Source organism: Desmodus rotundus, chromosome 11 (assembly GCF_022682495.2).
Source record: "Desmodus rotundus isolate HL8 chromosome 11, HLdesRot8A.1, whole genome shotgun sequence".
NCBI lineage: Eukaryota > Metazoa > Chordata > Mammalia > Chiroptera > Phyllostomidae > Desmodus > Desmodus rotundus.
In genome coordinates this window covers 97,010,109-97,027,309 of record NC_071397.1, presented here as the reverse complement: position 1 = coordinate 97,027,309, position 17,201 = coordinate 97,010,109, and the positions used below count along the sequence as shown (strand labels likewise).

Here is a 17,201-nt window from a genome sequence, read left to right as displayed (position 1 = left end):
CAGGCTCTAAGGAACAGAGCCTTGGCAGCGAGAGCAAGGCTCCCCCCGGCCTCCGGGGCTCTGAGCACGTAGGGTCTTCTGTGCGCACTCTGTACCCATCTGCTGCTGTCACAAGGAGTGCCTCGGGGAACTGGGAGACTTTCAGGACACTGAGCAGTCAGAGTTCCCTGGGGAGCATCCCTCTCCCACTCGGCATAATGGGGGGACTGACAGTTAAACCCATGCGAAGGGAGGGAGGGCGGATGGAGCAGCTTCACTGTCCCCTGGAGGTGACACAGGCACCGCCCAGTGACAGGCTAATACTGTCACCAAAAGTGCATGACGCTGCAGTCACAGCCCAAGGCCTGTTCGAACACCCCCTTCCTCCAGATGCGGCAGACAGATGACAGAATGACAGAGAGTAGTAACACAGGGAGCGGGTACAGCGCTGAAGCCGAGTACTCTGTGGGTGTCAAAGCTACCCGCAGGCAGGGTTTCGGTGTGAGGGTGGGCGGAGGGACCTACTCTGGACCAAACACACCAAAGAACTGAGACTCTTCACGGCCCTGTGAAGTCCCAGAGATCTGGAGGCATCCCTCCAGGGGTGACAGCCCTGCTTCCTGGGGGCCCACAGCACCCCATCACTGTCCGTTGGAGAAACTCATGACCTCAGTCCCAAACACTCACTTCCAAACTGCTCTGCAATGACAGTGACCCCATCAGCAGCACCAGGACATCCAGGCAGCTCCCCTGGGGGCAGGAGAGGACCCAGAGCTGGTCCAGCCTCCAGGTTAGGGCGCATGGGAAAGGGGGCTGACCAGAAGCCTGAATCTGAAGCAGTCGCCGCCTGCAAGAGGGCGTATGGTCTCAGGAAGGTGTTTGGTGATTCACAGAGGAGACTGAGTTCACCCTCAGACTTAGGGCAGCAGTGAGCGTGGAAAGGAGAGGGCTTATACTCTCAAGTACACACACACACACACACACAGAGATTTAAAACTCAGTGTACGGGATGTTCTTAATTAAAAAAAAAAAAAAGTCATACAGACTTGAAGGTTTTTGAAACAAGCCCAGTATACCTCTTCTCTTTTGCTTCCAGCCAACTCAGGAAGAATTTCACAGTAGGTTATATGTTTACTATTTCCTATGAACATTTAATGTAGGTCAATGCCAACTAAAAGAAGTCCATATGCACCCTGCACAGGCCACTTTAACAGTGTTCGGGAAGAAAAGGCAGTAGCACATTCCTAACAGGCTACACACCTCTTCCCAGGAAAAGCCACGGTCTGGGCCGTGCTTGAGAGGGGCCATGGCGGTCTGGCGTTACGAGTCTCTGGTAGGGGATGCCCGCAAACAAGTTTCAGGGCCGCACGGAGCTTCCGGTACAGTGATTAGAATACAAAATTACTTTCTGAAACTTTATGACAGTCTCTAACATAACTTTAAGCTTAGTATTTAGATTAAAAAAGCAGACATTTTAGGAAGGTATTCACCATTCAAGTTCAAATTACTAAGAGTTCAGGTTAGCAATGGCTTTTCTTAAGCAAACTGCAAAATACTGTGTTGTGATCCAATTTGTGTTTTAAAACATGAACTATGTACATGCCAATTCTTTTCTAGAAGGATACATGAAAAAAACTAACAGTAAAATCCCCAGCAGTGGGAATTGGAAGTTAGGGTACTTTTACTTCTCACTTTGTACCTTTCAATGTCTTGACTTTTAAAACCTATGAATACTACTTAAAAAAATAAAGATTTTATTTACTTTTAGATAGAGGGGGAGGGAGGGAGAAAGAGAGGGAGAGAAACATTGATGTGAGAGATACCTCACTTGGTTGCCTCTCACACGCCCCCAACCAGGGACCTGGCCCACAACCCAGGCATGTGTCCTGACTGGGAATCAAACCCGTGACCCCTTGGTTCACAGGCCAGCACTCAATTCACCAATCCACACCAGCCAGGACAAAAAACCTATGAATGTTACTTTAAAACAAAACTGAACAGCTACAAATAGCCTATTATTTAGATGATCCCTTATTAACCAGGCGAATGGATAAAGCTTCACTGCAGAAGGAACTGATAAGATAAAATAATACCAAGTGTTACCTGTGAATTTACTACTGAACCTTCAGGGAACCTGAGAGCAGGTAAAAATCTCATTTTGGAAATTCCCTTTTGCAAAGGACCGAAGTAAAGGGCAAATTTAGATCCGGGGTGTGGGGCCCTCCCCTGCCTGCCTGCCGTCCGCTGTGCTACTGTCTGAGGGAAGACAGACCCCTACGGAGGACAAGCTTAGGATATGTCAGATGAACTTACTTGTCGAAAGCTGGGGCGTTGGCTTCCAGGCCTCTGTTGAGTCTCAGATGATGGGAGCCAACCTAAAACAGAAACCACACCAGTGACTCCAGCTACTCTGTGAACCCAGGAAGTGGTGGTCCCCCTCCCCCACCACAAGCTGCCAGCCAGGCCGCCAGCAGCCCTTTGCCAGCCCCCTCCCAGGCCCCTCCCAGCCTGGGAAGGCCAGGCCTTGAACTCCAGCCCTGCAGCCTGAGTCAGGCTCGGCTGTGGCCCAGTCCGTACTGCAGCGCGGCCCATGCCACTGGATCCTTCCGCAGACAGAAGAGAAACTGCGGGGTAAGACCACGGGGCCCGTGTCAGACCCACAAATGCTTCCGTGGTTGGAGGTATAGCCACGCCAACAGGAGAGAGATCAGGGTCCCAGCGTCCTCTACAACAGTGGGGCCCCAGAGTGCCCCTAAAACCTGGGTTACTAACGACCTGCAAACTAATGTGCCTTATTATTCAGAACTAGCTATCAACACCGGAAGTTTAAAAAACAAGCTTAAAACTACATACGGTTACAGGAGACAGCCTGGAAGGGCTCTCTCTGAACAAACCTGGGACATTGCGAGCACTGAACTAGTTAGGGACAGTGATGGACCGTGACGTGAAGGATGAATAGGAGCCCATGCACGGACCTGCCCAGAGGAGAGCCGGCTGGCTGGGTTCATGGGCGGGCGGGTGGATGGAGCAGAAGGGAGGGCTCTTCCCTAGAGTAGAACACCACCTGGCAGATGTGGAGGGAGCGGTGGGAAGTCACCATCTCACAGCCATAACAGTCAACAGTCGCCCAGCGAAAGCCCCGCGTTGCCCACAACTGCTGGGGAGAGTCTCGTGGGGAGCGGGATGCTGGCTGGGCCTCCGAGCGTCCCCCACAGGTTGCTCATTGGTTGACAAGGAAAAGGGACTAAGTGAAGACACTGAGTAGTAGCACTTTGCCCAGGGGATCAAAATTCACGTCACTGACGGGGGGTAGGGGGACACCCTGAGAAGGACACAGCGCCCAGGATCGAGACCCTGAACCTGACCGTGAAGGAACACCAGGGAATGCCAGGATGCAGCGCGTTTGCTTTAAAGAAAAAGGCAGCCAGTGCTCTCCACAAAGGTCACAGGAGACAGAAGGCAGAGGAAGTGACTGAGACTGAAGGAGACCAGAGATGTGGCAACTGGCGGAGGTGGGGCGGGTAGTGCTGAGACGGGCAGAACTGAGACGACTGACTAATCCGGAATGTGGACCGCAGGTCAGATCAAGGAGCCATGTTGATGTCACATCGCCTGCACGTGTCCCTGGACTGTGGTGACGTAAGAGAGGGTCTTTGCTCTTAGGAGAAACAGCCTGGCGGGACCACACGTTGAGACGGGGTACGCAACCTCCTCTCGGCGGTTCAGAACGTGACAGCACATGTGTGTGGCGAGATGGTGACATTCAGTGGCTCTGGGTGAAGGACACAGCAGTTCTCTCTCCTGCTCTGCCAACTTGGCTGCGGCTCTGAAGCTATTTCAAGATAGTTTCTCAACACGTACTGTTCACTCTTGTTGTCACTGAGCGTTATAAAAATGGTGCTGTTGGGCTCACCTGCAGGACCAGATGCAGTCACTCTGAACACATATCAAGTGTTACTCGACAGCTCTTCGCTCCACAGGTAACACAGGCATCCACCTCCCACCTGAGGAAAGTGCCCGCCTAGAAAACCGGCTTCCCAGCTGCAGACCCGGAGGAGTCTGGGACTGGGTCTGCCCATCTGAGTGAGTCTATAAATAGGGCCCAGATCCCCTTTGGCCCCAAGAAACCCTGGGGAGTGTCGAAGGCGGCTCCACCGGAATGGCCTTCATGGTGTGGCTGCGTTCATTCTCCCCATTTTCCCAGTGGCCGTCCACACCTGGCTGAGGTCGTGAGCTCCCTAATTCCAAAAGCTCTCCCCACCCGGCGACCCGGTGCCAGGAGGACAGCTGGGCCCGGCACTCCCGGGCAAGGCAGCGCCCGTCTCTTTTTCTGAACTTCCTGTGGAAATCGGGTCTGCGTTCCTCGCAGCCACCCTGAGCTCCCTGAGGGCTGAAACCCTAGAGAAGGTGTGGTTGCTCCGTGTCTGTCTGTCTGTCAGTCATCGCCAGAAGTCTCCCCCTGCTTCAGGGAGACTGTGGCTGTTTTTGGAGTTGTCCCCATAGGAACGCAGTAAGGGGAGGACAGAAAAGGAGGGCGTGAAGGCCTGGATTTCAGCCGTGACCGTCCTGTTACTGGACGTGTCTAACTGTCCCTCCCCAGAGTCACAGCCCAGCATTTCTCTTCAAACAGGTAGGAATTTCAGCGGTGGGTGACCCAACTTGGCAGTGTCCAACCTCTGGGCTGGAAATTCCTCCCATCACAAGAAAAGTGCGTCACCAGCCCCGGACAGAGTTAGTGAGCACACCCGACACCCATGTCTACACGGCACTGGGTGCTGCTATAGAAAGACTGGGGAGAGATGGGGGACCCTGAATTCCCTGCCCTGGACGACTCCCCCACAATGGGAACACCAAGGAAAGACCTAGAAACACACTTCCAGGTTTCTATCAAGTCTGCCTCACAAGTGCAAATTAATCGGATGGAAACTGTGCCCCTACGTACCAAGAACAAGCAGTACAAGCAGAACAAGTAACAGGGCAGGATGCCACAACAGTGGGACTCGGGGACGGGGGGGACCAGCCGGGAAACAGCAGCCTGCTGCAGCCTGATGCAGCCTGCCTCCCCCAACCCGGCCTCCTCCTCTGTCCACTCTGACACTGACCCGCATCGGTCCTCTCTGGTGTCACCTAGCTCCAAGGCCATGGTGTGCTGGAAGCCTCGCGGAGCAGCTTCAGTCGGGGCTGGAATGAAGCCGCTGTTGGCACCAGCACACCGGAGCTGAGTGCGATGCTTTCTGTCGTCTCCCTTCTTCTCCTTCACCCACCTCTTCCTGTGGCCGGGCGGACACTTGGACAGTCACCCCCATCTGAAGTCATCACTTCACTCTTACAGACCACAGACCTAGGGACGGCGGCCATGAGAGTAACCACAGTCTCGAGGACGCCCAGCTGTGAGTTGGCCCAGAGTCTGCTCCAGCACTTCAGAGAGCCCCACGACCACAAAGGGTGCTTGCGAGTCTCCCCAGTCAGCCTACTGTGTGCATCTCTCCAGTCAGCCTACTGTGTGCATCTCTCTTCCCAACTCCAGGTTTGGGAACAACGAGCTGGTGGCTTGAAATTGGCCGTGATGGGAGCATTTACACCACGGTAATGGGCAAAGGCTGCAAATTGAACTCCTCACCCCAGCCCTTAGAAAACTGGTTCATTGGCATACCCCTGCATGGTCCCCAACCCTTCCTGAGCGTGGCAGTCACCTAGGGGTTTTCACAAAGTATGCACGCCTGGCTCCCACCCCAACAATGTGATGTAATCAGGGCATCATGCAGCCTGGGCATCGGAGCTTTAAAGTTGCCCAGGTGACTAACGTGCAGCAAAGTTTGGGCACCGCTCCTTTGGTGGATCCTGGGCGGGGAAGTATAACCTTCTCAGCAGAACTACAAGCCCATTTTGATCTGGCCCTTGCTGGCCTTTCCCAACCTACCTCCTACCAAATCCCATCCCTAGGACTGCAGGCAGCCAGACCAGAATACTCCCCTCGTCTGCTGGGAGCTCAGTGGCTACAACACCTGCACCCACAGTTCCCCCGGCAAGGCCTGCCCTCCTCGCCTGGTGATTCTGCCCCCACCTTCCCAAGTCAGCTCAGACGCCGCCCCCTCGGCCTGGGTGAGTGGCCCTCCCCAGAGCGGCCTCTCTCACGGGCTCTATTCACCCAAGGCTGTTGTACCCTGTCCCCTGCTCCCCAGAGGCTGTACCTGATGCCAAGCACCATGCCTCATGTAACCCCAGATGCTCAATAAGTGTCTATGGGATAAACAGCTTATTACTGGCATCTGTGAGGGCTGGGAGATGGAACAGCCTAGGAGACCGGTCCCTGTGCCACATACTGAGAGAGATAGGAGGACACTGTCACTATACCTCAATGTCCTCAGGGAGACACAGGGGGAAATCCTCATTCCACTTTCCAGATGTGAATAGTCTCGCTTCTCCTGACACACCCTGGGCTTTTGTCTCCTCGGTGTTATAACTCATGTCAGTAATATCAACAGCTGCCATTTTCAGCGCTTTCTCAGTTCTAGACACCGTGCGAAATTCCAGTCCACGTTTTCATACTTAATCTTCTCCATAACCCTGAGGATGGTACTGTTGACCCCATTTTACAGAAGAGTAAACTGAGGCTTAGCGAAGAAAATAACTTGTCTACTTTTTTTTGAAATAAGGACTTCGTGTGTGAAATGAAAACATTTTTTGGGATAAGAACTTTTCAGAAGCATGTGGTTCCTGGGCAGGGGAGTCAGAACTTAAACTAGAGCCCGGGTCTGCATCGCTTCACAGTCTGTGCTCTCTGTCACATGAAGAGCGACCTGTTCTCTGCCGTGCCTGCCTTCAGCCCGGGAGCTTTGGGCAACACGCGAGACCCATGGTCAGAACATGTAAGCAGCTTTATCTTGGCTTCAGCTCATTTCCTTTGTAAGTATTTTTCCTCCTATCCCAGCCTCTTCATTATTTTAATTTTTTAACCTCACTGAAGACCTTTATCTCCCACTGCTTTTTTGGAGAAAGAGGAAGGGAGAAGGAGAAACATCAGTTCGAGAGAGAAGCATCAATTGGTTGCCTCCTGTACATGCCTTGACCAGGACTGGAACCCACAACCTTTCAGCTATGGGACGATGCTCCAATCTACTGAGCTGCACTGGCCAGGGCTCTTCCTTACTTTTGAAACTGTTGTTCTACCAGCCACCTTACACATTGGAACAAAGGACGGTACAGCCACACAAACAAGCACATACAGCACCAGGCATCCAAGGGCTTAGTAAACAGTGTCTGACAGCGGGGAGGAGAATGCAGGCAAGGTGGGAGCGGCAGGGAAGCGGTCTGCTCTGCCTCTCCCTCCAGCCGGCTTAGCCACGGGGAGCTTCAAAAGGCAGACCTCACTCTCCTTTGCAAGACAGGTGCTGGATAAGCCTGTTCCGTGGGAAGAAGGCTCTTACATGACAAGGGGGGCAAAGTCTTCGACAGACTAACAATGTATAAAATACACACTCTCACTAACTCTTCCAGGAGAGCAATTAGCTTGCAGGGTAAAATTTCAATGTGGCTATTTATAAACTGTACAACCTACTGACATAGCGAGGACGACAGTGTGCAGGGACATGGTTGCTAGAAATAGCCTCGGCATCTAGGAGTTTCTAGTGAGGGCCCCGGTTCCTGTGAAAACTGCAAACGTGTCATCCCACCATCCTGTCTGCCTACCTCTCTCCCCCATCTGCCCCACCTTCCCACAAGGATCAGGTTCCCCGGGACAGCCCCAAGAGGGGGCCGTGCTGCTGCTTAAAAGGCAAGCCTTTCATCCAAAAATATTTTCACGTTTAATATAACCTAAATGAAGAAGGAAGGGGAAAAGTTCAAAATGGAGAAAGACAACCAGAATCAATCTTTAAGCTTGCTATTCACACAGTTCAGTGAAAGAGGCCATGGCCCGCCCGCCCCCCCGGGAGCGGCCCTGTGGCCCCCTGTGGAGGCGACCTAATTTCTCCGTGATGATGATGGGTGGTATTGAGATGGTACCTGTGGGGGTATTAGACCCAAAGGTTAGCAAATCCTTAGAAAGATTCATGAACACAAAGACATTTTTTTTTAATCCTCACCTGTGAGCATTTCATCATTGCTTTTAGAGACGGAGGGAGGGAGAGAGAGAACCATCGGTTCGAGAGAGAAGCATTGATTGCTTGTCTTCCTGTACACACCCGAATCAGGGATTGTATGCCTCGGCTGGGGATTGAACCTGTGACCTAGGCATGGGCCCCGACTGGGAATCAAACCTGTGACATTTTGGCTATGGGATGACACTCTAAGTTACACCGGCCAGGGCATAGAGCCTTTGAACCATACTTTGAAGAGACCGTGGAGGCTCTGGAGAAACAGTGTAGGGGTCTGAACAATGCCACAGCTGCCGAACAGCGACACACCCAGGCCCCACTGATGTGTCAGATGGAGGGATGGCTGGCTGTTCCACGGCAGGGGCAGACTGCAGCAAGGGAGGGGCAACTGGAGATCAGCTTAAAAGAGGACTCCACAGGTGAGTTTTGCTTGTTTTTAGAAGAGGGCGACCAGAACACGGAAGGTCCTAGAAGTATGACTGAGGAGGGCCGAGGAGCTGGAAGGTTTGAAGAGTCAGACCCGTTCTGGGGCTGCATAACCCGGGTGCAGACAGAGCACACTGCAGGGGGAACAGGCTTACCGCCGCAGCCACCCCAAAGCATGGCCTTGCCCTCGGCCTGCAGATCCTGTGCGCGGGCCCCCACCTGGGGGAAATGGACGCATTTCAGAGCGTCCTTCCCAAATTCTGAGACTCTGTCGTGACCATCCCCCTAATGTGTTGTTCCCTAACGTGGCCTCCTCCTTTCCCTTTGCTCTGTACTCACTGCATCTTCGCTTTTTTATTCGTCTAAATGCAGAGCTCCAGAAATATGAGAAGGAAGACTCCAAATCTAAAGAAATTAAGTTTCAAACACTCCTTTGGACTGCCCAGCGGTGGCTGATCCATGGAGACAGAAAGTAGGTGAGCAGCTGCTGAGGCCTCAGGGAGAGCTGGGAGGGGACAGGGAGCTGCTGGGCGTACAGACAGGGGTTTTAGCCCAGGTGAAAGTGTTCTGAAATTAATTACGGGGATGGCCACACGGCTTGGTAAATGCGAGGGATCCACGGACGCGTATGCTTTTCGTGAGTGAAGTTTGTGTATGTAAATTACATCTCGGTGAGGCCCCTAAAACAGACACACACACACCCTTCTGAGATGCGCTCCAGAGGGATTTTCCGTGATATGAGCACCCTCAGGAGTGCTTCTCGCTGCCACCACTTAATGCCACCAGCTGTCCGCACACAGCTCGGGCATTCCTTTCCAGTGGAGACAGAATGTTCATGAAGCTTTCTCCCCACCCTCAGAACTCAGAGCCCAAATGAGACACTCACCCGTCCACCTTGCTCTAAGAGCTGCTGTGCTTCATTACCATGTCTGTCAGCGGCGGCACAGTGACAGACAGGAGGACAAAGCACCTACGGTGACACGGGGCGGTGAAGTCTCAAGTCAAGGGCTGGGCAAGAACCAGCCTTGTCAAACACCCCCGAGAGCCTGGGAGATGGCTCTGAGCCTCTTCAGTCATCAGCTTGAGGACCCAACTGCTGTCACACTGAGCCTGGAGTCACAACAGCCAAGGGGACAGAGGCCGGGCACAGAGGTGTGCTGAGCACACCACGTCCCCTCAGGCCAGGGAGGCAGATCCGGGATTGGAGATGAGGAAGCTCAAGTCCACTGCACTGTGACCCCCCCACCCCCCCACCCCAGGAACTCCGTGAATGAGGCAGCGCCATTCCACTGGCAACAAGAAGTGTGTTCTTGGAACACAGCACGCTCCCCCCCGCCCCCCCGCCCACCAATTCCTCCCAGGAGACTGGCCGCCAAATGCCTCTGGTGCTGGCCAGAGCTGTTTTGGACAGCAAGGGGTATTTTTAGAAATCATGGGAAAGCTCTGTGCAATTCTCACGTGGCCACACGACAGGCACCTCTACATGCCAGACCTGCCCCCCCCCCCACCGCCTCACAGAGCCCTGCAGGACAGCCACTCTCTCAAAAACGCACCTCTACCCACGCTCCCGATATACTGAATGTGGGGTCCAACTTGAGGTACCGCCATTCAATCATGCTACGTGGTTCACTATCAGCAAAGACCTCTCCACTTCAGCTGCTGCAGCAGCGAGCTCAGGACCAGGACGTTACACACAATGTACACGTCTCTGCACACAAACAACACACACACACACACTTGTGTGTGTACTTTGACGGCTCAGCTCAATCCAAATGGGCTGATGGAAAAGACCAGAAACTGTGCCGTGAAAGAAACAAAGTTAAAAGAAACCGCCACAGGCATCCAGGAGAGACGGCAGGGGGAACAATAATAACAGACGCGCAGGTATCTTTTTTACTACCTACCTGTAGCCCTGGCTGCTCCCAAAACAGCGGGACGGAGCCTCTGATCTGGACAAAGGACGACACGCCATCATCCATGTAAATCGTCTGCACCACAAGGAAACAGAAAGGAGAGTATTCTTCAGTGAAACCCAAGGTCCTGGGCCGGTAACGGGATCCGGCCGCCTGAGACCCGACACCAGAGTGAAGGGCAGACAGCGGACTTCGGGCCCGGGCTCCTCGCCCCCGTGGGGCCGTGCGGCTGCCTGATCCCCAGGCCGGCCAGCGCACTCACGGGCATGCTGACTGCTGGTCACCCCGTTTTAGGAAGAGAAGCAAGCGAGCGCCAGGATTTAACCATGATCTCCCTCACAGCCCTGCTTTCAGGGGCAACAGGAAAAGGGCTGAAGGGATGAACCGGACAAGGCATAGCCAAAGGCATGGCTGAGGGCACTCGTCAGCCCTGTACTTGGCAATGCGAGTGGACGCTTGACTCGAACTTGCAGTCGATCCTGGCCCTAGGACACTGTGTCCTTTAAACCTGCCACTCACTGAGTCAACACGCACAACGTGGCTGCCACAGGCTTCCAGTGTGACAGCACCTGAGCGGACACAGGTGATACTTACACAGTAGAGACCACGTCTCCTCCCCCCATCAGTCCAGAGTGAACTGACCCCTCATCTGCCTGCAGGCTGCCGGCCGGCCGTGTGAGGGAGTTTGAAAGGGACAAGAAGTACAGGCCCGAGCATCACGAGGGGGAGGCTGCGGCCGTTCTCAGATGCACTGCCCTTTATCTGAGTAACTCTACCCTGGCCTGGCAGGGCCGGCCTGGGCGCCGCCGGTCCTTTCCACTTCTTACCAGCCCGTCCCCTCACCGGGTAGCTTTCCACAGGCTAGATCGTGCTCAGGTCGCGCATGCATTAGTAATTCCGCGGTGGGGGACTTCAACATCAGACCCGCGGGCTCCGGGACGGCAGGAAGCACACGAGCCGGATGAGCTGTATTGCGGGGCTGACATTCCATCCCTCACTCTCCAAAGGGGAAGAGCACTGGGTTAAGAACGTGCTGCCTGGGTCTAGATGCCAACCGCCGGCCAACTGGTCACCCTCCATCGTTCTGCTGACAGTGACGTCGCAGGCTGCTGTTTAAAGGGCTGTAGGCAGGGCTGCCCCGAGCCCCTGTGAGGCACTGCTGCAAAGGTAACCAGCTCAGCCAGCATTTCTCTGGAAGATGACTCTCCACAGTGCCCGGGGCCTGATTTCAGCTGGGGGACCATCGCCCCTTACTTTAAGGAACACGGGGTGACAATGCCACTCCCTGCGTCAGCCCTCGCGCCCCGAGTGGGAACTTGTGGGGGACTCGCGTCAGAGAACCCTGATGCCAGCCACAGCAGTCCAGACCCCACCCCGGGGGCAAGAAGAACAGCCGCCTCCCGATGTCCCCATTCCTCCCTCCCACACGAGAACATTTTGGTTCTGTGTCTCCTCCTCCTAGCAGGGTGTCACCTCCTCGGCCCCACGGGGACAGTTCAAAGCTGATCCTCGGACACCCCTGGTGGAATCGAGGTGATTCTGTTCTGGTGAAGAAGGTGGGTTTAACCACGAAAGACCGGACGCCCCGCAGCTAAGATTTTAGCTGAGGGTCCTTGGGGGGAGGGGGCAGGAGGGTCAGTGAAAGCAGGTTGGCCAGCGTTTGGGCCCTGGGGTGACACCAACATGGGCCCCACTCCCATTTGCCCAGCAGGATGACCCTGAGAATGTTCCTTTTCCACTTTCAGCCTCGGCTTCCCTCTCTGTCACCTGGTCACAGAGGGGAGAGTCGACGAGGGAGTGGGAGTTCTTCCCACCAGGCAAGTGCTGCCCATGAGTGTGGAGGAGGCCCGCCGAGGACAGGGAGAGGCTGGGCAGGGGTCGCAGCACCGGGACACAGGGCTTCCGCCGTGGAAAGAGGGATGCCGGACGGGACAGAGAGAAAGCTGGACGGGGACGCATCCACTGTGGCTGTGCGGTGGCCGCACCAGGCCTGGGACCCCCTGGACCTGGCCTCCTGAGTGGTCCTCTCACAGAGCACTGGGAGCAGAGTCCCAATGGCCACAAAGAGAAAGGGACAAAGCAGGAAGTCTCAGGGCTGGGTACATGCACTCGTACCCAGGAGGCTTTTTGCTGAACTTCTATTTCCACACGAGGTGTTCACAATTCTTTCCAAGTCCGCATTCCTGGGGGGACCCACAGAGCCGTCCTAACCTCCCCGGATTCATCAGGGGCCTTATCTGCAGCAGCCCAATATCCACCTGTTGTTTTCCTTCGGGAGGTGGATGGAGGGGCCTCGGAGGTTTTGTTTTTCTGCACGGTGAGTGAGTCACGGCTGCAGAACAAGCCCACCAGGGCTGACTCAAGGCTTCCTCCGGGAAAGACTGAGGTGCTGTGTACACATGCACACACAACACAAACACTCACACTCGTGTGCATGTACGCACACAAAACACCCCTCCACACACACAAACATCATGTGCTCACACAGCTTGCCTCGGGCGAGAAAAGCTGTCCTCCGTCAGGGAAGGCTCCAACGAGGCAGACGTGGGCGGTGTCAGAAGCCGGTCCCTTTCCTCTCCCTGAGCACTGTGCTCAGGAGAAGCCCAGCTGCCACCGGGGGGCCGCCTGCCCTCTGTGTGGTCCTGACGTGTGTCTGAGAAGGACGTCAGCAGGGCAATCCGCCAGGTGCCCTCCTGCACTTAACACGGGACTTCTGGGCCCAAACAGCCGAGGGCTTGGCCCGAGGGGTCTCATTTCCAAAGCAGGCCCCCCGCCCCCAGCCAGCGGTCACCTGCAGGCAACCACCAGGAGGGCCCAACTGCCCCAGCCAAGGCTCCTTCCAGCTCCGGGCTCAGCACTCATTTCCTGCAAGATGCTGCCTGCCGCCTCGGGCGAGGAGACTGAGTTTCAAAGGCTGCCCTTTCTTTAAGTGTCAGCTCTCGAGGCAGGCAACAGCTACCTGGAGGCATCAGCCCCTCTGCCCACTGAACTCCTCGGCCTGAGGCCTCAAGATGCCACACACAGTCCGCTCTCTCTCCACCCACAATGCCATCAAGGGGGCACACTTGGTCCCGCAACACCACCCTGACCTGGTCACGGCTGCACCAACTGGAGCAGGATGTGCTGGCCCCCTGTGGCCCCGTCAGACCTGGACGGGTGAACGGGGACAGGGCCACAGGCAGGTTTCTCTCACGCTGCCTGGACCGAAGCGCCTCTACGGCTACAAAGTACCCAACAAAACCACGCCAGGATTCCAGACAGGGAGCAAGTGGCACTCTTGCACAGCGGGAGGACGATGCGCCTGCGGCAGATGTTACTAGGATGGGCTTCGGGGAGGGGCTGACCCCCCAGCAGGCTGCGCTAGGTCCACGGGCACCATCCACACCCACTGTCAGGACGCTTTCCCACAGGAGCTCATGCCTTCCTGCTCCACCAGTTCTGACTCTGGCTTCGCCTCCCTCGCACTCTGCACCTGGCAGGCCTCCTCCAGCACACCTCCCCCAGCACACCGGCCCCCCTGCCGGCCAGTGCTCTGCTGCCTTTCCCTGCTCTCCAGGCAGGGCTCTCGCAGTGGGCACCGGCTGTGGGAGGCACTGGCTGTGGGAGGCACCAGGAGGACCAGTTCCCTGGAGGACCAGGACACAGCCAGGGCCAGCTCTCTGTCTTGTTCCTGCTGCATCCCCACCAGCAAGCTCACAAACTCAGCTGAGAGGCCCTGGGTTTGCTCCCATGTTGCCAAACAGGACACCCCTGCAATCAGCTCTGGGAGCTGAATCCTCCCCTCCCCTGGGAGTCACCTTCTTCCCCCACATGCCCTGGTGGGCACGCTGTCTGGGGGCTCTCTGATGGCATGCGTCTCCCCGGGCCCCTGCCTCCCACACCAGAGAGAAGGTGAGGTACAAGAACAAAAGCAGGTCATTTTCATCATGAAGACTTTACAGGGTGGGGGGAAGTGGCCTCCATTTAGGGGCACTGTTTTCTCTCTGTCATTTTAAACCAGACATTTATTTACCTGCCTCGTCTATATCCAGGAGCGCAGACGTTGCGAGGAGTCACAGGCAAGAAACTGGCCCTGCTGCTCATCTTAAGGCCCCTGTTCGAAGGTCCTCCCACTCAGCATCTAAGTCAAAGGGACCGTCCTCGCCTCTGAGCGTCTGGAAGCCCGAGGAGGCGGCAGCTCGCACACAGAAGCCAGGCGCTCCAATCTGTGCCGAATTAAATTGCCTACAGTCCTCCTAGGCAACCCCTCTCCCAGCTATAGGAGGCAGGAGGGGACACAAAGCCGCAGCCACTAAGTAAACACAGGTGTTTGCAGCTCGACACCCACAGCCACACTGCACCTGTGCCTTCCATGGGCGTTCCCTTCTAATTTATTCCACCTGCCAGTCTGCACGCGGCATTATCCTCCACATTGCAAGTTAGAGAGAAAAACAGCAGTTGCAAGACAGCATCTCTAGGAATGAGGACAGACTTTAGAAACCCGATCAATGAGGAACTCAGCAGATGGTCTGGTTCCCGGGCGCCAACAGCAACGGCCGCTGAACGGGCAGATCTCACCACGCCTAGGTGCTGAGACTGCTTCTAGGATGAAACTTCAGTTGATTTGGAACGAAAGAGGGGTGTTTCTTCATGTGTTAAGATTTCTAAATTCTATTGGTTCACCCGCCGTCAGCTGCTCTCTGTATGACTGCCACCTGGCACCATCCTGGCAAAGTCCTGCTTCCTTTTGCTGAAAATACCTCAGAGAGGCGGTATTTTCCCCGAATGCAAAGCGGAGGCCACATTTGTGGGCGGGGCCCCTGTGACTCGCTCTGTTCTCCAATCAGAGTGGGAAGCTGTGCTTATCAGAGACTAACTGCCTCGACCACCCCCCACTGGAAACACGTTGCACAGGGGGCACCTTTCCGAACCACTGGGGCCAGGACCGGCCTGGGCACTGACCTGCTCCGTTTCCACGAAGTTGGACACGTGGCCATCATCGTTCACGCCGCGGGTGTGGAAGCGAGCGCCGGCTCGTTCGCAGCTGATGCGAGAGATAAGGCAGGCCTTGGCCTGCTTGTGCGAGGCGTACACCGTGCGGATGGCCACCACGCCGCAGATGACCTTCAGCAGCCAGTCGCAGCAGCTCACCTGGTGCTGCCGCAGGGGCATGTGCAGCAGCTGGTTCCTGCAAAACGGAGCGACTCGGGTCACCTCGCACCCTCCAGGAAACCCGGCCCCAGAGCGGGCCGGGAGGGGGCCCTGCAGGGCGGCATTCCCTCTCAGCGCCTGCCCGTGGACTCGGAGACACCAGGCAGGGCCACCGATGCAGGTGCGGCAGGAGTCCTCTCCTGAAGCTGCAGCATGTTTTCAACTGGGAATCCCATCAGTAAAAATTTAATCATGTTTTGTGATTAAATAATGAAAATAATCATTAAACATATGCGTGCTCATTTCAATTATATCCCTATCCCATGATGGGAGTTATAAAGCAATCCCAGACAAGTAAAAGAGGATGAGCTGGAAATAAAACGTAATGAAAGTTCCATACATCACACACGGTGGGTGGTCCTGGGTCTCTGGAGCCCCCGATGTAACGATGGACCTAACAGCCCACGTTTATCAAGTGCGTGCTTCAGGATGGAGTAATTCACTTCATCCTTGGAACGATGCTATGTGACAGGTATTATCACTCACCCCATTTTACAGATAAAGAAACTGAGGCACAGCGAAGGGAAGTACCCACTTGTCCAAGGTCACGGGGCCAGGAAGCGATGGCATGGAGCTGGGGGGCCGCGCCTCTCTTGATGAGGTCCCTACCTGTACAGCTGCACCTGTGTGTCCACACCCTCCTCTCCTCTCCCACTCGCTCAGCCTCCCAACGCCCCCTCAAGCTCACTGAGAGAGCAAGTGGTAGCTAGGAAATGTGAGGGCTCGGCGGGGGTGCAGGACACCCGGACACCTTGGGCTGCCTCTGGGCTCCACGTGGCACATGCAGGGGACCGGAGCAGAGCCATTCAGAGGCCCCTAACAGGCACCCAGGGAGGCAGAACTGTCCGCGAGACTCCCTCTTGTGGGCATGAAGCAAATCGACCGGCTTGGCCAAAACGTCCCTTACGTTTTTTCTGCACAATGATGGCTCTAGTAGTGCTTAGTTGTCTTTAACTTCATTCGAAACAATTTTGTTAGATTGTATTGTGACAGCTGTCATATCAGCGTGCATTTTTAGAAACTTATCAAAATTGGCGAATTTCTGTGCATCCATTTTAATACTGGAGATGGAAGAAAACACATTTTCAGCATTGTTATGCTTTTTTATTTCAAGAAAAGTGAAAACGCAACTGAAGCACAAAGAAGTTTGTACAGTGGATGGAGAAGGTGCTGTGACTAACCGAATGTATAAAAACGGTTTGTGAAGGTTTTTGGTACTATTGACATTTTGGCCAAATAATCCTTTGCTGTGGGGCTGTCTTAGGCTTTGGAAAATGTTAAGCAGCACCCCGGCCTCTCCCCACTAGAAGCCAATAGCAGGAGACGGCCAACATACTCAAAATATCCAGATCAATCAAGTTATTGGTGAAAATGAAAAATGTGACGTTCGTTTTGCAGAAAAAACGTAACAGACTTCTGGGCCTGCCCAGTAGATGACAGTGCCCTGCCCTTGAGCCCTCCTTAAAGACAGCAGCGCTTCCCGTTTTGGGAGGAGTGGGCTGTGAGCCCTGACATCTCAGGTGGCTTCTCTAAGGAGCAGTGACCCCCAGCTCTTAGACCAGCCTCCCCAGGTGTGAGCAAGGCCACTTCCACCTGG

At 55.0% G+C, this 17,201-nt stretch overlaps 1 protein-coding gene across 15 annotated transcripts in view; it reads right to left on the bottom strand.

Moving 5' to 3' along the window:
* The window catches only part of SYNJ2 (synaptojanin 2), an 84,424-nt gene that overhangs the window by 35,945 nt on the left and 31,278 nt on the right, over positions 1 to 17,201 (bottom strand). For 8 of the 15 annotated variants that reach the window (XM_053913500.2, XM_053913495.2, XM_053913490.2 and 5 more), the window contains exons 4-7: positions 15,356 to 15,581; positions 10,406 to 10,489; positions 9,388 to 9,471; positions 2,293 to 2,354 (exon numbers count right to left, since the gene is read on the bottom strand). In XM_053913500.2, coding sequence (XP_053769475.1) covers positions 2,293 to 2,354; positions 9,388 to 9,471; positions 10,406 to 10,489; positions 15,356 to 15,581 — 456 coding nt within the window. Of the gene's footprint in view, positions 1 to 2,292; positions 2,355 to 9,387; positions 9,472 to 10,405; positions 10,490 to 11,008; positions 11,101 to 15,355; positions 15,582 to 17,201 lie in introns of those variants that run through there. The other 7 variants (XM_053913503.2, XM_053913492.2, XM_053913498.2 and 4 more) reach the window with 2 other exon arrangements.